The sequence below is a fragment of the Ambystoma mexicanum genome, chromosome 3q (genome assembly GCF_040938575.1).
Source record: "Ambystoma mexicanum isolate Mex_15411 chromosome 3q, UKY_AmexF1_1, whole genome shotgun sequence".
Classification (NCBI taxonomy): Eukaryota; Metazoa; Chordata; class Amphibia; order Caudata; family Ambystomatidae; genus Ambystoma; species Ambystoma mexicanum.
The window spans coordinates 135,456,123-135,477,492 of NC_090926.1; the positions used below are offsets into that span (position 1 = coordinate 135,456,123).

The 21,370-nt window shown below is 46.2% G+C and overlaps 1 protein-coding gene across 2 annotated transcripts in view; it reads left to right on the forward strand.

Moving 5' to 3' along the window:
* Window positions 1–21,370, forward strand: part of AAAS (aladin WD repeat nucleoporin) — a 730,668-nt gene that overhangs the window by 381,898 nt on the left and 327,400 nt on the right. For both annotated transcript variants that reach the window (XM_069653320.1, XM_069653321.1), the window contains one exon: window positions 19,136–19,256. In XM_069653320.1, the coding sequence (XP_069509421.1) occupies window positions 19,136–19,256 (121 nt within the window). The remainder of the gene's footprint in view (window positions 1–19,135; window positions 19,257–21,370) is intronic.

Consider the following 21,370-nt stretch of genomic DNA (forward strand, 5'->3'; position numbering starts at 1 on the left):
AAGGGCGGCACTACCAGAAGGCCCTCCCGTTCGGATTGAAGTCGGCACCCAGGGTGTTCACCAAGTGCCTCGCACCGGTGGCGGCGCGGCTGCGCCTACCGGGGATCCACGTCTACCCCTACCTGGACGACTGGCTCATCCGGGCAAGGACGAGGGAGCTCGCCGTGGAGCACACTGCGAAGACCGTCCAGCTGCTCACGGACCTGGGATTCTCCATCAACTTTCCAAAATCCCACCTGGTTCCGTCGCAAGTCGCCCTGTTTCTGCGAGCCAAGCTCGACACAGTGGCGCGGCAGGCCTCGCCGTCGGAGGAAAGGACCAGGACCATTCTGGGCAAGGTGCAGCATCTGCTGGCCACGGACATGGCCAGGGTAAGATCTATCAAGTCCCTCTTCGGGATGATGTCCTCCTGCATTTATCTGGTGCGCCTTTGCAGGCATCGGATGCGCCCCTTACAAGAGTTCCTCGACACCCGCTGGGTCCAGTCGACGGGCAGCTTCGAGGACAGGATCCCTCTCAACGAGACGTTCCGTCAGGCGATCCGGTGGTGGGGTACCCGCTCCCATCTGTCGGCGGGCACGGACTTTCAGATCCCAGCTCACCAGGTGACGGTGACGACGGACGCCTACCTGGAAGGTTGGGGAGCGCACTCTGGAGATCTTCACGCGAGAGGCCTTTGGCTCCCGGAGGAGAAGTCGCTCCACATCAACATTTTGGAGCTCCATGCAGTGTTCTGGGCCCTCGGGACTTTTCTTCCGCCCTCAAGGGCAAGGTGGTGAGGATCTTCACCGACAACACCACCACAATGTTCTACATCCGCAAGCAGGGCGGAACCAGGTCCCCGGCCCTATCCAAGGAAGCCCAGGATCTGTGGCATTGGGCCGTCGCCCAACGGATGTTTCTGGTGCCTCTTCATCTGGCAGGAATAAAAAACACGATCGCCGACTCACTCAGCAGGGAGCTGCGCTCGTGCCACGAGTGGGAACTACGCCAGGATCAAGTGGATCGACTCTTCTGACGATGGGGCGAACCCCAGATCGATCTTTCGCGACGGCGACGAATTCCAAGTGCCGGAGGTTCGCCAGCAGGTTCCCCCAGCCGAGGAGTATGGGCGATGCTTTCTCGTTCCCCTGGGACGGCCTATTTCTTTATGCATTCCCTCTGCTGCCGTTGCTGCTCCGGCTCATCAACCAGCTCAAGAGGTCCCGGTGCAGGATGATCCTCGTCGCACCGGCGTGGCCGAGACAGATCTGGTTCCCGGACCTTCTGGACTTGTCAACGTCCACACCAGTCAAGCTGCCGACGGACGCTGACCTTCTCTCCAGAGAAGGAGGAGCCATTCTTCACCACAAACCGGAGTCGCTGAACTTGCAGGCCTGGCTCCTGCAGCACTAGAGTTTGGAGGGTACGACATCCCGGCCGACTGCAGAGAGGTTCTTGCAAAGGCCAGGGCGTCCTCAACTCTCAAGTGCTACGGACATAAATGGAAGAGGTTCTCTGTCTGGTGCCGTGCACAGAAGATTAACCCTCTGCAGATTACGGCCCCTCAAGTACTGCCGTACCTACTGTCGCTGGCCAAAGCTGGACTGGCTCACGCCTCCATCAAAATACATCTGGCTGCAATCTCCTGATACACCAGGACTACGGGGCGGGCGTCCTTATGGTCTCATCGCCTGGTGAAAGAATTCATGAAGGGACTATTCTGATAATTCCCGCCGGTGAAGGCACCTGCCCCGGCGTGGGAGCTTAATGTGGTGCTGACCAGGCTCATGGGGGCCCCATTCAAGCCTATGCATTCGGCGCCTCTGAAGGTCCTGTCATGGAAGACAGCTTTCCTCGTGGCCATCACCTCCGCACGACCAGTGGGAGAGATCCAGGCCCTATCTTGCAAGCCTCCGTACTTGACTTTCCATGACACGAGGATGGTGCTGAGGACGCACCCCTCCTTTATGCCCAAGGTGCCGTCGGACTTCCACCTCAACGAGCCCTTGGTGTTGCCAGTTTTCTTCCCGTCGCCTTCGCCGCTGGCCGAGAGGACTTTGCACTCGCTGGATGTAGCTAGAGCGCTGAAGTTCTACGTGGACCGCACAAAGAGTTTTCGGAAGACGTCACAGCTGTTTGTGAACTTTGGGACTGTGAATCAAGGAAAGGCTCTCTCGATGACTTCCATTTCCAGATGGCTCTCCGGCTGCATCATGCACTGTCACCGGTTGGCAAACCGACCCCTGCCCGGCCGTCCGAGAGCCCATTCCACCAGAGCGATTGCTACTACCACGGCGTTCCTGTCTGGTGTGCCCCTGCTAGACATCTGCAGGGCTGTGACGTGGAGGTCGACGCACACCTTCACAAGATTCTACTGCGTCGATCGGGACTCCAGGGAGGAGTCCAGGGTCGGCCAAGCAGTGCTGCGCAACCTGTTCGCCTAAGGTGAGCCTGGTGAGGACGTAAGAGATGCTTAATGTTGAGTTGTTGTATTGCTTAATGTTGACCCTGTTGCCACCTCTGTGGTTGTGCATGTGTGTACTGCTGTGTATTCTCTTATTCATGAGCATGTGAATCCATGCCAGACCCCATGCTGGAGAAGGAACAAGTTACTTACCTGTAACTGTTGTTCTCCAGCATGGGTCTGGCATGGATTCACATGCGAACCCTCCCGCCTACCCCTCTGCGGCTCTTCACTTGGTCATACTGCCACTTTACATACTACCAAATCTGAGGATGGCTGCCAGAGGCGGGGCTTAGGGAGAGGGCAGTCATTGGCTGTGGGCAGTATGACCCAGAGACCAGTGATTGGTTACTACTAAGAAAGACAGATCAGAAACAAAACTTATACTGATTTTTTTTTATACCGAGGATTCCCGGCCTGACGACGGGGAATATTCATGAGCATGTGAATCCATACCAGACCCATGCTGGAGAACAACAGTTACAGGTAAGTAACTTGTTCCTAACTTTGCAACTTTATGGTGACTGATGTGTCCTAGACAGGCTGGTGGCATGGGATCATTTTCTGCTGTGTTTTCTCTTTATATCCTCGCTTGAACTTTAGCATTTTACTGCATAATGCCTTTTACGGGTCCCATGTACTCTAAAATGGCCATACCACAAGATGTTGCCTGTCCTTTGGATGTCTTGTCTTTTGGCCTTCTTCCTGCCCTCTAGAGGCAGATCTACCATGTACGGCGAACCCTTTCCTCGACAAAGCATTCATATGTGTTTGGGTCCGGATGTGGTAGCTGGCACTGTTTAGTCCCCGTCCACATCCTGGTCAAAGTGTGTCTGTTGCTGGGTAGTGTGGTGACTGCAGGCTGTCCATTTTTGGACATCCCCCGCCATTTTGAATGGTGCTGATCCTTAACTTTCAAGTCTCCAGCTCAAAGCTAGTATTAAAGGAGGACTCCTGCAGCCAATCATCAGATCATTGTTGGAGCCAAGACCCGTTTGAAAAGTTGCATCTTGCTGAAGACCCGGAAATCGTTGTTGCAGCTGTCTAGCATGGTCTTCTTTTGACCGTCCTGTTTTTTCTGATCGGAAGGGTCAACTTCTGCTGTTTGTTTGTGGCAGCCATCGCAAATTGCTGCCTGCATCATGTCCTGGGAATCCTCTAAGGTCATTGACAACTTGTCGGGCCTTTCTTCTTCATGCCTGGATCGTACAGCTGCCCACTGCCACATAACTGTCCCACCAGAGTGTGGAACCCCTGGCTAGCCAGCCCTGAATCCTGATGCCGAAAGTGACCTCTGCATTAGCAACCCCCGCCAATGAAACCAAGACACAAGGCATATGAACACATTGATTGCCGAAGCTTCTTAAGTGGTACCGGTGTGAATCAGAGTACAGGGGGTGAGGTATCATATGTGTTTCCACCTTCCACCTCCACATGGTTTAATGGGCGTAAGGTCCTTACCCTACCTCTCCTTTGCCTGACCATGATTGGGGGAGTTCTGGCCAAGGATCCGCCCCTGGGCTTCCCCTAGGGTGGTGGGTTAGAAAGAGGGTATCCTAAGAACTTTCCTTCCATTATTCTAAACTTTTAAAACACTGCCTTTTGGCTTTCCCAATACTTGTTCAGACTACTTTAAAGACTCCTGACCTCCTGAAAAGGGTTTTATCAGGACTTGTGGCACAGGATCAGTCTCTTTTAGCAAGGGTGTGTATTGTGGATCTAATTTTCTGATGCTTGTGAATCTGCTTAGAATCAAATGCTGTCCATATAATCCGACATCTAGTGGTAACCGCAGAGTATTGCATCTTGTCTTTTGAGGAATGAAAGGGGACGTTGACATGGGCGTGCCTGTAACACTATTCCCAACATGACATGTAGTGTACCCAAAATCCCTCACGCTTCGAGCTCCCTCATGTGGTTGTTTTCTGCCAAGCTAGCTGGTCACCTTATGCGGAGCTCTTGCAAACTGAAAATTATATTCTTCCCCACGACCTCCGGTCATTTATTTTTATATATATAAATATATATATATATATATCACTTTCTTCAATGATTACTTCTCTACCACTGCCGTAGACAGCGGGAGACCACCACATACTTTGACGGCTGGGGCTCCGTCACTCCAACACTGCATTCTAGGCAGCCCATACAGTAGGGAGAGTGGGGCCTGGGGGTTTGCAATTTCTTTCAAGAATGTATTTCCTTCTCCCCTCTTTTTGCCCCTCTGGTGTTGCCATCACTATAAACCTGAGCTATAGACAGGCCACCCTTTAAATTTTGCCCTTCTTGCAAAGGCAAGTACCCTTGGAAGGACACGCCTCAGAGGTGCAATAAGTGTTTCCCTCGCGATCACCACGAGGCATCCTGTCGATCTTGAGCGATCACGCTCTGAACCATCCGCCCTCGGCAGGCAGGACGATGGTTCTGCAATGGGGAATGTACATCCTGGCGACAGGGACGCACCCGCTAATCATAAAGGCAAGCACTCAACCCCCAGTGCCGCTTCGGCCCAATGCCCCAACAGGTAGGCCAAGCTCCTTGACGGCACCCGCCGATAAACCGGTCTGGAGCCCTCCCGCAACCGCGTAAGAGACATGCTTCCGGGCACTCCACAGACAAGGGCGTCAGCACCAAAAGTCACAAGGCCGTCGAGACTCCTCTTAAGATTGCGCTGACGCATAAGGTTCCGTCAGCGTCAAAATCTACGGCGAAGCCGCTTGAACAGCTTTAACACCTCCCGGAGGCGCCGAACATCCGCAAGAGTCTTGAAAAGATTGTTTTGGCTCCCAATAAGACTAAGCACAGGTCGAAAGACACGTCCACACGTCGGGAAATGCAGAAGACAATGCTGAGAGCCCCCAGCCTTTATCTAAAATTCTCTGACAAATCTCACTGTTCTAAGCAGGTAGATCCCCAGGAGGAGCCCTTTCCCCCCTCTGGACCCCTCTGGCCCCTCTTTAGGGACCAGGGATAGGTTTGAGGGGTGTATGAATAGGCTTGCAAAGTTTGTGGACTTATCTGAAAAATTTACCACGCCCAAGAGACCTAGTGAGGAGGACCTTTACCCCACAGTGTATACATTTCAGAGGACCTCCTGCCCTCTTCATGAGGAGGTCTTTGACCTGACGGATCAGGAAGAGGTTCCTCAGGATCCTTTTTTGCAAGAAGATGATCCCTTTGAGGATCCCACTGACCAGGCCCCCTAGTGGGGAGATGAGCTACCGGTGGATAACCCACCATGGTTGTCACCTACCAATACTCCAGATCCTGACACAATATGCATGGATCCTCCCGCCTTCCCATCTCTGCGACATGCCTCTCCCATAGGTGACCAGATGGCATTTAATGCCATTCTGAAGAAAGCAGCTGAACATTTTCAAATAGCCACGAAACAAGCGGTGCAAGACTGACTTTGTGGAGGATAGCCTAAAGGAGAAGACACCTGCCAGTCAGGCTATCCCTTTGCTAAACTCCATTTATTGGCACATCACCCCTTCTTTACTGACACCTTCACAGACCAGGACTGTGAACCCACAGGTGGATAAACATTTTCTACCCTCCTCTACAGACCCTCTCTATATTCAGGGACATGCCATCCCAGATTCCCTTGTGGTCACTACAACAAGAAAGAGAGCGGGGGTACCCTTGTCCACGGTTGAGGCACCGCCAGACAAGGACTGCAAGAAACTGTATGCCCTGGGAAAGCGTGTCACTACTGCGGCAATGTATTCCACCAGGATTGCCAGCAATACCATGCTGTTGGCCAGCTATTGTGATGTTCAGTGGAACCTGCTAAAGGAGGGCCTGCAGGAGGTCCCCGAACCTGTACGTTCACATCTGCTCACGGTCGTGTCAGAGTGTAGACCAGTAAATCATAATATCCTTAAGAACACCCTAGAGGCTGCGGCGACAGTAGGGAGAACTCTGGCCCAAGGAACCCTTTGGAAAAGGCACACCTGGTTAAAAAAACTCAGGGTTCAAGCCGGAGACACAAGCGTCTTATCAACAAACCGGTGGAGGAGTCTATACTGTTTGGCAAACCTGTAGATGAGGCACTGGAGACTGCAAATAAAGAACATGAGTCTTTGAAATCTTTAAACCAGATCACTCAAAGGCCCTTTCAGCAGCGAGGTGGGAGCTCTCGCTGCTCCTTTCGCGGACAGTCCTACTTGCGTTCCCCACATAACCAATATGGAACGGGTAACACATGGTCCTCAGGACATGGGTCCGCTGCCTCAAATCAGTATCCACCTAGAGGACAGCACTGTGGGAAAGGAAGGTCGCAATGTCACCCGTAGAGGCTCCCCGGCCTCCAATCAGAAATGACTCGCAGATCCGGGTCGCCTCCCATGCCTCCCCGGTCAGGGGACGTATAACCTCATTCTTACGCGCATGGGATGGGATTACCACAGACCAGTGGGTGCTCAAGACTGTCGCCCACGGTTATTGCACCGAGTTCAGCCAGCCACCTCGATTCAGATCATCAAAGTCCAGGTGTCTAACACCAGAATGCCTGAAGATCCTACTGCAAGAGGTCGAGATCCTGCAAGAAAAGGGCGCGATCAAAGTCGTCCCCTTTCTACAGGTAAACAAGGGTATTTATTCAGTGCACTTCCTTGTACCCAAATAGGATCTCACCATGCACCCTGGGCTGGACTTGCGCCCTGTGAACACATTTGTCAAACCACAAAAGTTTTGAATGATAATGCTGCAAGAAGTTATCCCTCTACTAACACTGGGGGATGGATTACATAACATTGAACATGAAAGATGCATACTTCCATATATCAATATTGCTGGTACACAGGAAATACCTAAGGTTCATGATAGAGAACAAACACTATCAGTTCAAGGTCCTTCCCTTCGGCATTGCCTTAGCCCCAACAGTATTTACAAAGGTGCTGGCAGCTGCAGCAACTCACCTGCGAAGGCAATCCATCCCAGTCTATCTTTACCTCGACGACTTGTTCATAACAGGGGACTCCTACGGAGCATGCTTGTCACACAACCAAAGGAAGATAGACCTACTCTTCAGTCTGGGATTCTCCATAAATGAGAAGAAATCCAGTCTAGACCCCAGCCTGGTCAAGCAGTTTCTTGGGGGCCCTAATTTGGACAGAAGACGCCCTTGTCTTCCTCTCCGAGAGATTTCAAAACGTGCTGTTTCAGATCCCTCAGTATGTAACCAGTCGAGAGGTGACGGTACGTAAGGCCATGCGACTGTTAGGGATGATGGCATCCTGCATATACTTAGTCCCTCACGCGCGTTTGCTCATGGGCCCCATGCAAGAGTGGCTGAACAGCCAGTGGTGTCAGGCCAGCGGACAATGGGACGATCTAGTGCTTGTCTCGGCAGCCCTCGTCCTCTCTCTGCAGTGGTGGTTGAGGGAAAACCTCTTGAAGGGGAAAACCTTCACCACCCCCTCAGTAGAAGCCACTCTCATGACGGACGCATCTCTCACGGGGTGGGGAGCTCACCTCCTTCAGCAGACGGCACACAGCGTTTGTTCCCCAGCATCCAACCACATAAACCTGTTGGAGCTGCTGGCTGTGTTGAAAGCATTGAAGGCTTTTTAGACACAGTTGCAGGGAAAGACAGTACTGATCCTCACAGACAGCACCAAGGCCATGTACTACCTGAACAAGCAAGGGGGCACTCGCTCTCCTGGGCTATCCAAACTGTCCCAGAACATTTGGAAGTGGGCTCTCAAACACAAGATGTCCCTACTATCTCAACATGTTCCAGGGGAGCTCAATCTTCTGGCAGACATGCTCAGCAGAGACTACCCCCTACTACGAATGGTGACTACACAAAGACATCTCCAACGTTTTCGCAGAATGAGGCTTCCCAGAGATGGACTTGTTCGCAACTCTGGAGAACTCACAGATTACGCCTCCATGTACCCTCAGAACAGATCCAAGGGGAACGGTCTCTGGATAACATGGTCAGGGAAATGTGTTTATGCTTTTCCCCCCCGACTCCCCTACTCAACAAGATGGTGCACAAGATTCACCAGGAACCAGTCACCATGATATTGGTGGCCCCGATGTGGGCCTGCCAACCCTGGTTCTCCCATCTGATGGAGATGTCACTCTCCCTTCCGATAAGACTTCCTGACCCAAACAACATGTTCTCACAGGACAAGGGGTGAAACACTTCATCCATGCCCACAGACTCTCAATTTAGCGGCCTGACTCCTGAGGTCATAGAGTTCGGGCATCGCCAACTTCCTCAGAGGTGCATGGATATACTTAGAGAAGCAAGAAAGCCTAATACCAGACAGCGCTACTCCAATAACTGGAAACGCTTGTTCATCTGGTGCAATTTCAAGAGCATCAATCCCTTTGACTGCTCCCCTACTCCTATTGTACTATATCTGACTCACCTACTAGACTCGGGTCTAGTTTTTAATTCCCTGAAAGTCCATTTAGCTGCACTTTCAGCCTATACCAGGTCCCAGCGAAAGGTGTCATGGTGGAAGATCCCAGTAATGAAAGCTTTCATGCAAGGGGTTAAAAGAATTAATCCCCCTATTTCTAACCCGGCTCCCGGATGTGACCTAAATGTGATATTAACCAGACTTACGGGGTCTCCCTTTAAACCTATGCATAAGGCAAGCCTCAAAGCACTCACTTACAACTGCCTTCCTAGTGGCAGTCACTTCAATAAGGAGAGTTAGGGAACTACGGGCCCTTTCAATTTTAGACCCTTTTGTCACAATTCACATAGATAAGGTGGTTCTGCGCACCCACGGTTTGCGCCCAAATTAATTTCTAAGTTACATGTGAACCAGCCAATAGAACTACCCACTTTCTTCCAGAATCCCACTAACGTCTCACACACACACACACACACACACACACACACACACACACACACACACACACACACACACACACACACACACACACACACACACACACACACACACACACACACACACACACACACCCCCACACCGCCCCCCGCCCCGCCCCCTACTCCGTGTACTGCTCGCTAGTCTATGCACAGCATGTGATTCTAAGCAGATTCACAAGCATCAGAAGACATGCATTACTTAAAGTAATAGCATTGCTGATGATTGTATCTGCTTAGATTCACATGCGCCCACTCTTCCTCCCCGCTCGGATGGAAGGAACCATAGACCTCTTACTACTACTTCTCTTTCTGTACTCGCTCATGATAGTCCAAATGCTCCCTCACAGCAGAAGAAATACAACCGGAGGGACCTCTTCACGTGAGTTATTTTGGGAACACTACACGTCACATTAGGGATAGTGTTACAGGCACGCCCATGTCGACGTCCCCTTTCGATCCTCGAAAGACAAGATGCAATACTCGACGGTTACCACTAGATGTCGGACTATATGGACAGCAGATGAATCAAAGCAGATACAATCATGAGAAATGCTATTATGGTAAGTAATGCATGTCATAAGGCTGTGTATTGTGTTGTAACTCATTTCTTTTGACCTTTTAGTTCTCAAGTTGGGTAATGACTTACCTTATCTTCACTAACTTTGCTGATCTTACTGTGTTTAAAAGTAAAATGTGCTGGTGCTGTGTACCCATAGCAATCTGTCTGGTCATGAATTCTTGAGTTGTCCTCGGAAGCTGCTGAACCCCACAGACCCACAAAGGTGTTGCACTCTTAACCACTAAATACCAGCTGAGCTGGGAAAATCCCTGGGGGAAAGGCGAAGTGGATAAACTAACAAACAGTTCCGATTTCTGTCCTTGGCACTGAAGGATATCTGAAAGGGTGAGAGAGATCATATTAGAGATCACAGCCTTTATTCACTAATATCCTGCTCCCCCCTCTCGCCTTGGTTACCTGGAACAGTGCACCATACTTGAATTCCCTCTGCTAAAAGCTAAGAGAGATCCTGTAAAGAATGTCGTCCTGAAAAGGAGATAACTTCTTTAGCCTTCTGAACTCAGGAAAATATCTTTGTTTTCCAAAGAACAGTCTTTTTCCCAAGAAGATTACTGAATTTTAACTTTCCTTAATCTGATGCCTTTGTTAAGTCTCTTAAATCTTTAAACTAATCCACACAGAATTTCGAACTTGACAGCACTGTTGTTAAGTTCAGTCCACAGTGCACTTTCACAGCATCACAATGACTCGACTCAGTTTTAGTATTTATGCAAGTTTATTTCTAACGGAGAGTTCCCCTCCAGCATCACGGCTCCGATGTCGTTATCTCTCCCCAGCTCTGGAACAGAGCTCGGCAGACACACGTCACCTGGAACCCGAGCCAGTGAAGGTTCTCACATAGTGACATAGTCACTAAGTTACACATCATAACATCTCCCCCCCCTTTATATTTAACAAAGTGTGACCAAACCTTTCTTTAAGTAAAACAAGAGAACTATTAGAAAGAAAAGTCAAGACGTAAAGCTACACCACCAAAAAGGATACATGTCGTTGCTCCCCAAGCATAACTGATGAACCCTTTAAAATAAAGAGTATTAATAATACATGAAGTCTTTCTTGAGATATGGCACTCTATTCCTGGGTTTCGCCATAAAAGTATTGTCCTTCATCACATCTGCAAAATTGGTATGCTTGGTTGTTGACTTTTATTTTGTTTTATTGACATCTCTCCATTCCACTCTTTTGGCAATGTCAAGAGTTCGCTCCACTTTCTCATCTGTCTTGATCACATCATCACATGACCACCGATTTCCATCCTCTAATACTACAGATTTACTGGAGCAACCCACTACCCTCTGTGGAAAACCAATATTTAGATTCTCCTTTCACAACTCTTCTGGGCTCTTTCACTCTAACCCAGTCACCTTCTTTTATAGTACGTACTTTCACATGTTTCTGTCTGTCATAATATTTCTTATACTTTGCTTGTTTATCCTTTACTCTCTTTACAACAGCTTCCATGTCAACAACCCTATTGTTCCTTTCTGTTAACCAAGCCGGTCTCAGTCTGTTTGTAGCAACTCTTCCTCTCATCATTGTAAATGGTTCTACCTCTGTTGTGGAATGTGGCGTAACTTTATATGTAATCAATGCCTCCTTAAGGGTCTCTCTCCAAGAAATGTTGTTTGCTACTGATAATTGAATGGTGTCTTTGATAAATCGATTCATTCTCTCAACCAATCCATTTCCCATAGGGTGATATAAAGCAGTGGTTCTGTCTAATGGCTCTTTCTTTGAGGAATTCTTGTACATCATTTGACATGAATTGTGCCCCATTATCTGATATCAACTCCTGAGGCTCTCCTTCCCTGTCAAATATTTCCTCCAGAAATTTCTTGACTTTTATTGCAGACATAGACTCCTCCACAATGCCACATTCAATCCACTTAGAAGTCTAGTCAACCAATACTATGATGTAAATTTTATGAGGCTCCAATATCTCAAATGGTCCTGAAATATCAATGGCTAACTTTGTCCACACTGATCCTGGTATCTATGGGTTGCAAATGTGTGGCTCTGACAATCTTCCCTTTGTCACTCACTGCACATGCAGAGCACTCTTTCACCATGCTTTCTAACTCATTCCACATCTTAGGCCACCAATAAACCTCTCTTACTCTTCTTTTGGTGAGGTTTCTCCCTATATGTCCTTCATGTGCTATTTGCATGATCTTCTCTCTTAAACCCATGGGCGGCACAATACGATCACCCCGATATATGCAGACTTCATTGCAAGACATTTCCTCTTTCTTGCCTTCCCATGGCAACATCCCTTCATGAACGTTCTTCCAGTCACTCTTTATTGCCAATCTGAGTTGTTCTTGTTCCCCATCTGCTTTGACAGCTTCCATCCAATCTTCCTTAGTGAAACCAGGATGTATTTGTGCAATGACGCTGTCCATTTCTATTTCTTCTTTATCGTCACCCTCATCACCTGAGGAACATGGTAATCGAGACAAGCAATCTGCAACTACATTACTTTTACCTGGAGTATACTTGATAGAAAGATTGTACTGCATTATAACAAGAATCCATCTTCTAATGCGAGGGGATGTTAAATGCGGATTCCTTGGATTTAAAATATGAATCAATGGTTTGTGATCAGTTCTAACTTCAATGGGGATACCCCATATTAATCCTTTAAAATGTTCCAAAATCCACATCACATCCAAGGCCTCTTTCTCTATTGTAGAATAATTTTTCTCAGCATCCTTCAGTGTTCTAGAAGCAAAAGCTATTGGAACAAATCTCTCATTTTGAACTTGTTCAAGTACACCTCCCAAACCTGAATTGCTTGCATCAACAGATATGACTGTCTTAGCACTACAATCAAACATTTTAAAAACTGGAGCTTTGTTAATTAGCTCCTTGATTGTTTCTAGTTCATTTTTACATTCTGTTGACCATCCAAACCTCACATTTTTTTCATAAGATTTCTCATGTGTGTCGTTTTGTCAGTATAATAATCAATGAACTTCGCATAATACTCAGTTAAGCCCAACAAGCTCCTCAATTGATCTTTATTAGACGGTTCAGGAAGTTTCAATATAGTATTCACTAGGGCCTCCTTGGGCTTAATTCCATCAGCATCAATACAATGACCCAAATAAGTTACTTCACTCTTTTTCACTTTGCATTTTTCAATTTTTAAAGTAAGACCTTTTTGTTGTAATATCTGAAGAACCCCAAGGAGCTTGGCATCGTGATCTTCTTCCGTCATAGCTGATATCAAAATGTCATCTTGGAAATAGTACACTCCAGGTAACCCCTCAAATAAATGATGCATTAGTCTCTGAAAGACAGCAGCTGCCGACGCTAGGCCAAACGGCATCCTTTTAAAGCGAAAGGCCCCCAACGGTGTTATAAATGACGTGAGATGTCTGGAGTTTTCTTCTAATTCAATCTGATGATATGCTGATGATAAATCAAGTGTGGAAAAATATTTGGCCGGCTCCATAGTGGTGAGCATTTCTCCTATATTTGGCAGGGGATGACGATCTATCCATATATTGTTATTCAAATCTCTTAAGTCAACACACATTCTAATAGCCCCCTCCTGTTTCCTTACTATAACGATGGGGGACAACCACTCAGAGCTTTCTATCGGTTCAATGATATCTTGGGAACACAACTTTTCCAATTCTTTCTTCAAAGGATCACGTGTTCCAACCGGTATATTCCTCAACTTATGCACAACAGGTCTCGCTCCTCTTTTCAGGACAATGCGATGTTTGAAGCCCTTAAGCATTCCAATCTTATCGTTAAATATTTCAGGAAATCTCTGAACCAAGCTATCAGGAGAATCACAACATTTATCCATGACACTCAAAATAGGCTTGAATTCTCCTGGATGGATTCTAATCTTTAGAGCTGCTTGTTCCCACCAACCAACTATGGCAAAACCCTTGAGCGCCACATATAACTTGCAGTAAGTTTGTCTCCCTTCAAAGGACAGTTGCACCCAAACATAACCAACAATGTCAATAGGGCATTTGCCATACCCTGTCGCTTTGACTCTTGTCACATATAGGTCCTCCATCTTCTTATCCTTAAAACGTGTCTTTGTCTACTATAGTATATGGAGATCCAGTATCAACCATAATCTGTATGGTCACTCCATCCACATTCATTGGTACCCATGGACCCATTGCCTTTTCACTGGATGAAAGAGCCAAAATGTGTACTACATCTTCAATCTCATTGGAAATTGCTACTACTCCATCTGGCTGATGGGTCTCTTCTATAGCTCTCACTCCTGATGTAGATTTCCTACTGTTAAATCTATGTCCTCTATAAGCATTTCCACGCATGAAATATCTTCCTCTTCCTCTGATGCTTCTGCACATCTTGCCATAGTGCCCAACTTGACCACACTTGAAGCATTCAGCGTTAACTGCTGGACAGTCTGTCTGGATTGACATGTTTAAACCATCCGCACTTGTCACAATTAGCTTGAGATCTAGAAAAGGTATCTCTGTTTTGCCATGAACTTGTTCCCATATCCGATCTCACTATTTTTTTACCATAGCAATCAATGACTCCTCATCTTTATTAAGGCTTTCGTTCTGGACAGTTTGAATAGCACTCTTATCAAGTACCTCTTGTTTATTTTGTACTTCTCGCATGCATTTATCTCCTAGTTCAATGGATCTTGCAATTTCCAGTGTTTGTTCCAAAGTTGGATTTTTCGCTTGCCAAAGTCTCTGTTGTATCTTGGGATCAGCCACATGTAAAACTATTTGATCTCTCAGGTACTCATTGGCTATTCCAGAAAAATCACATGTAGCAATGAGACCTCTCAATGCCGCCACATACACATCAATCGACTCATTTTTAGGTTGTTTCCTGGTAAAGAACCTATATCTTTCCAGGACAACATTCGTCTTATTTCCAAAGTGTTTGCTCAGTTTTGTTAACGCTCTATCATACTTCCTGGAACTGGTCGTAGCATCACCTGAACTACTACCAGAGTCGGCATCCTGAAAATTCTCAATGCTTCTGTCCCTATACAGCTCAGCAATGTGGCTTCTTTGAAATCATCACTGAACTTTGCACCTCCTATAGCTCTCATGTAGACTTGGAAATTGTCTAACCATTGTTCCCAAGACGAAACAGGATTTCCAGGATGAGCCAAAAACTTTTCTGGAGCTGGTATACTCTGCATTTTTTTTTTGTTCTAAGAGTGCTGTTATTTGTACTGTGTATTTCCCTTTACAAAGTCTATTGCCGTTAAATATTCGCTTTAAGTGTTACAGTGTTGTTCCACATAGATTGACTCCTTTAAGTACCTGATTTATAGGGCTGTTTTCTAGTCCACACTGTTATTGCTTGTGGTTAGTAACCACTTTACTACATATCGGGCAGTAGGTTGTAATTCACTGATTGCCACGTTTCACTGTAATTTCTTTGTAGATCTTTCTCTTGCACTTCTTTTATAATGTTAAATCAATCTCTTGTTATTCATCCGAAAATAGCCGTTCCGTACAATCAGCTGTTTGTTTACACCCAAACAAAGATGGTGGCACGTAAAGCACGTTTTTTAAGGTGCTTTACTCTAATAACGTGACACACGTCATCATGTTTCACTTCATGGCTCCTTCAAAATCTTCCACATCGTCTCGCGCAAGATTCAAAACATGCACCGTGTAATCTGCATGCCGTTCAATCCACCTAAGTTTACGAGGTATCTTTTGCTATTATCTGTACTGCCATGCACACGACAAGTTCCGGTACCTCACATTAATTTCCACGATGATTGAATCTGTTGTTCTGTATATTCTTCTTCTCCGGGAACTCTCTGCACTAGGGAACAACAGTGGTATCCTCATCGCCACTTGTTAAATTCAGTCCACAGTGCACTTTCACAGCATCACGATGACTCGACTCAGTTTTAGTATTTATGCAAGTTTATTTCTAACGGAGAGTTCCCCTCCAGCATCACGGCTCCGATGTCGTTATCTCTCCCCAGCTCTGGAACAGAGCTCGGCAGACACACGTCACCTGGAACCCGAGCCAGTGAAGGTTCTCACATAGTGACATAGTCACTAAGTTACACATCATAACAACTGTTTCTTCTATGGTAGAGCTGTATATCGGAGTTGACTCTTAACATTTTCTCAACCTTGTTTTTATTAAAATAGAATATCTTGTCTCACAACATCACTGTGCAACCGTGCTAACCATACGAAAGTTAGTCAAGGAAAAAAAGTGCTTTTAAAAGCACTTGTGCTAATATCTCTAATATCTGAGGCTCTCACCTCAAAGTTCGTCTGAGATCCCAACAGCTTCTTCAGGAAGTCCCGTCACCGTGCTAGCCACGCATTCACGTGTGTCACCAGTCTCTGGGATATCTCCCTCACAAGCTTTCCTCGCTTGCTGCTGCTCTGTCTCCTGGCAAGCAGCGCCTTCTTGCTGGCGACACCTAACCTGAGAGACCGAGCATCTTCCGAGTCTCTCTGGATGTGATGCTGCTAGTTGCCTAGCAACCTTGCTATCCCACATTCCATTACTCACAGAGCTCAACGTAGTTTAAAAATGAAACTAAGACAATTGCGCACCATGTACAAAGTTCAGTTATTGTTCATAGGCTTTAGGCACAGTATTATTTATAACTAAAAATGAGGCTGAACTTCCTAATATATACAGATGAATTAAAACGTTCAAGTTGCAGCTTGTTAGAAACTTCAAATAACTTATCTGCTTCAGTTGGTACCTCAACATATTTCCTCTCTCTCACTTCCTGATACCTGATTCTCCGTTTACTCCTTCTCTGGAACTATAGTTGCTGAAAAAAACGTACATAGAGGATCCTTGGCCCAATTTAAGAGATTACTTGAACAGGACCTTCCTCTTGGACACTGACTAAGGAAAGGCAGTTTAGAATGTTGAACAAAGGTTCTTTTTTCTTTTTGAAGCCAATCAGTGCTCTTATTCACTTCCACTGTTTTGGCTATGGATAGTTTTCCCACTCTGAATACAAGTTAGGGCCAAACCAAAAGTCACCTAAGAAATCGAGTAAAAGATGTTACATCCAACCAGAACATTTACGTAAAATTGACAATCTGGCTTTCACAAAGCAGCTGAAGACTGGCCTGTTCGTGTAACAAGAATAACACTGCTGACACCTTTCCGTTCTGTCTTGGCACCTGAATGCCCATGGGCTTTGGCGCGTTATAAATGTATCAACATAACATGTTTCAAACACTCCCTCTGCCCACTACACTAAAAAATCATTTAATTTGGCCTCTGGACCTGACACAATCCAACGTTGAATGTTTAAATGTGCAGTGTTTTTTGTGTGAATTACTTAACTATGATATTTAAATTATGAAGATAAATCAGTTGTCCAAGGCCTAAAGAAATATTATTTGATTTGTATGCTAGTTTTCCTCCCGTCCCCTTTCCTCCATACTCGTGGGATGTCCCCCCGACCTAGGGGACGGGACCTGAGCTTGATGCAAAGTAGCCATCATTTCGATTTTTCTTTGTTCCATGCATGCAGATGCCCTGTCCGTGGCCTGCGAGTCACCACCTACACACACCCTGTCCAACTGTCGGTCTCTTTCTCTGTACCGTATGGCAGAGGCATAGCTGGGATTTTCTAACAAGTGAGGCCTGAAGCTAATGTAGTTGGGCCCACCACAGTGACATTAACATCTGTAAATGCCCACACAGCGCTGCTGAGTGGGCATTTACAGATTTTGGGTGGGCCTTGCCCACTCAGGCCCTACCATGTCTACGCCTCTGCCGGATGAAACGGAGCATTGCAACTGCACCTTGTTGTCCATTACATTTTATTTCTCAACCTATGCAGCACATGCCCAACCTTCCGGCAGTGTACAGGGTGATCTCTGAGCTATTCCACTGCAGACATGCACAGTTTTTGTTTACTTGGTTTGGGTAGGTTGCACACATGGCATTCTTCGACGCATGTGCCTTCCTCTCGCTTCGGGCACTCCAACAGGTGTGATCACTGGGAAGAAGTCTTTGGCGTACTGCTGGCAGAAGAGGATGCCATCATCATTGCGCCGAGAAAAAAGATGGATAAACCCTTCACCACTCTCGCACTCTTCTAAGCTTTACTGCTCGGTTGCACTACCTTGATAGTTTGCCAAGACATTAGTGTCTTTCCCTGTTCACCAGAATAGGGTGGCCTCTTAGAACCTGTCCACAGGGCTGATTCTGAAAATCCATCTTAACGCTACCCTTTGAAATCAGGGTAATCGAGTATGAAACTGTAGATGAAAATAAGACCATAATATTAACTACTATGAGGCCAATTTTGGTTTCAACCGAGTGTTTGTGAGTGGAGAGAGTATCTTTCTTCAGCTCTTGCTCTAGAACAGCTGCCTGCAACCTTTGGATCTCCAGATGTTTTGGACCACAATTCCAGTCAGGCCCTTCCAGCTTATCAGTGGTGAGGGATCATGGTGAGGTGGAAGTCTGCAACATCTATAGAGCCACCGGCTGCAGACTGCTGACCTAGAAAATGGTTGACACCTCTCGCTCCATAAAATGAGTGTTATGTACTGTTAAGGAATTGTTTATTGTACCAACAAAGTCTCCCAACCCCCTTCCGCCTATGCGGCTCTTCTCTTACTTGCCTTTTACTTTCTTATTCTCATGTCCACTATTTTAATCAATCTCAATCTACCATTTTTCTTTACTGATCTCCTCTATGACCTTCCTTTACCACTTTGCTTTGTACCTCCATGATCTTTTTTCCCCAGCTTCCTTTTTCCTTTCATTCCGGTTCCTCCTGCCCTAAATAATTCTATTATCTTTCATCTGCCTTACCCTATAACCTCCTTTTACAACTTGCTTTCCACTCTTTGTTTCCATTACATTTTCTTTTTCTGTTTCTTTACCCATCTCCACAATCTTTCAATTGCCTCACAATAATTTTCCTGTCTGCTACACCCCAATCCTTTCTCGTCTGTGTATGATCTTTGACACTCCCTTTGTGACTCTTAGAATCTTTCACTATTCAGATCTTCTCTCGCTTCCCCATTTATCATTATTTCTTTTACTCCTTCTGTCCCTTCTCTTCCCCTCTTGCTCCTCAATGTCCCCATTTGTCTACCTATAATTATGATTCCTTTATTCCCACATTGCCATTTTACCTTTCTCTTATGCTTCCTTCTGCATTTTGTCCACTACTGTCTTCCTTCCTGTCATTCTACTGCAGTACCCACTTTCCCATTATCACCTTTCTCACTGCCCTTTCTTTTTGCTTTCTCAATCTGTCCAGGCCTTCCTCTGGTTGCAGTCAGGTCTTATCTCACCCAGGTCATAGTCCTGTCTCAAGCTTAGCCTGGTCCCCAGGTGGTGAAATGCTGATTTCTGCTTCTCCTGTTGACACCTCCATGCTTGTGAGTATGACACTTTAAAATATATTTTTCAGTGAGGCCTTTTTTTGCATGGATGCGTTCAAAGTCACTTAATAGTGTTGGTATCACCAAAGGCCTTTTGTGCATCTTTTTTATATTCTTGGTGGTAGTAACATGTGTGTGCTGGACCTAGTCTTGCCCATACTTCTGTACTTTAAGGACTACGGTTTAAGAAAATCTATCCCCTATCCGCCACTCTCTCCACATGCAATGCTGTACCAGCGTCAGCATCTGCCCCTTAGATGGGACAGTACAAGCCAATGTAGTCTGGAAGTATTAATGCCTAAATTAATGTATGTTTTCTCTCTCAATGAGAATCTGGCTTAAACAGCCAAACTCAGTCAGAAGACAATTCTGTATTCTCTGTACACTGCAGTGAAGGCACATTTTAGAGCGTACCCACAACAGATGCATGGTAGTGTTATTTGCTGATATCGCTAATCCATTGAATTGGTTGTCCTAGCGTGAGTTGGTACAGAAGCAGATGTCCCAACCCCACAAGAGCTCCCACACTACGACCCTCTGCGAGCTGGCACTTCTTAACTTAGTTCTCCTTCCTCCACTTAATGGAGACAGTGTGCACTATCCCCCAGAGAACCTTTTTAAGCAGGTGCCTTTAGCTTTAAGAAAAGTTGTGGATGTCCACTCACTCTTGACTTTGTTTTATTTTAATTATCCTTATTGTTAACAATATAAACTTTATTTTGAATTTTGGGTTAAAATAGCATGTAGTAAAACGGTGGATGTATAAAAACAGCTAAGGGCCAATGGCAGGCCCTTCCCATTCCCAAAATAAAGGTGTGACTATTACATGGCGGTAATCTCATTACCAATAACGTTAAGAGGAAAGGTGACACGTGGAAAAACGGCAAAATGCATTTCCACTGTCAGGAGCCACAATGCCAATACATTTACATTTCCTCTAATCCCCACATCCTCAGGTACTTGGTAAAATGATTCATGCAGATATAGACCATGTACGTAATACGGTACTTACTGGGTTAATGGAATGAACACTTCTCCAATAATGCCCATAGACTTACACAGTCCAGTATGGTTGCCTTACACTCCTTGAAAGGGTTTAATACAATGAAACAACAGCTAAATTATATATCAGGGGTGCTAAATCAGGGGTAATAGCTAAAAATCCAGTTTAGCACAGAAAACCCCAGGGGCCCAACGTGGAGCCTTGAGAAATGTTAATGTTCTAGTCAGTTTAATGGAGTTTAAAAGTTTCAGAAACTTTCCCCTTGGGATTTAACTATTCAAATCCAACAGGTAGAGCTGCTTTTATAAGGAAAAGGCAGGTAAGGGCTGATCTACCCCACAGGTGCATTAAAAAAAACAACTACAGATGACAGAGCAGGACCCCCTTGAAGAGTTCCAGAGCCAGGTTTCGAGACCCAGCCAGAGAGAGATGGAACAAAGCAGAAAAGGATTTGTGGCAATGGATTCTAATGGTGAGCTGTGGTGGAAGATGCTTGTAATACCTCACCAATCCAGGAACAATAGCCAAATACTCCCAACGTTACATGAGTTAACTTGGCTCATAAATGATAAAACAACCCAGTGAGTACAATTATTCTTCCACAATGCAAGATACAGTATCCCAAACTGGGGGGGGCTTGCAATCCTGACCAATGATGATGCAAAAGAAGTATAAACCAGCCAGGTGCAGAAGCAATGACAAGGAAGACATCTGGAAGATGGAGGAAGCCAACTAAGTGGATCCAGTGAGCTTGTAGACCAAAACAGTGTAGTCGGCAATCAGAAAACGATTCCTTGAGAGGGGCAACGGAGGAGGTGGCATAGGACTCCCCTATCTCAGCGTGTTAGACCCAGGTGGGTAACCCTGCGAGAAAACATGGGGAACAGACCAGTTTGAGTCCCAGCACAGGAATTCCAGTCCAACTCGCAAGAAGGACCAGAAGGAGGAAGATCAACCCTGGAAGGTCATCCAGTAGCAAAAAGAAGAAACCGAAGCAAGGGGCAAATAACCCAGGTCTCAGACAATATGGTCATGACTGGCCTTAAGATTCTGCAGCCCAACTTTATGGCAAATCCTCAAGCAATTTAGGATAGAATTCACTGATCTG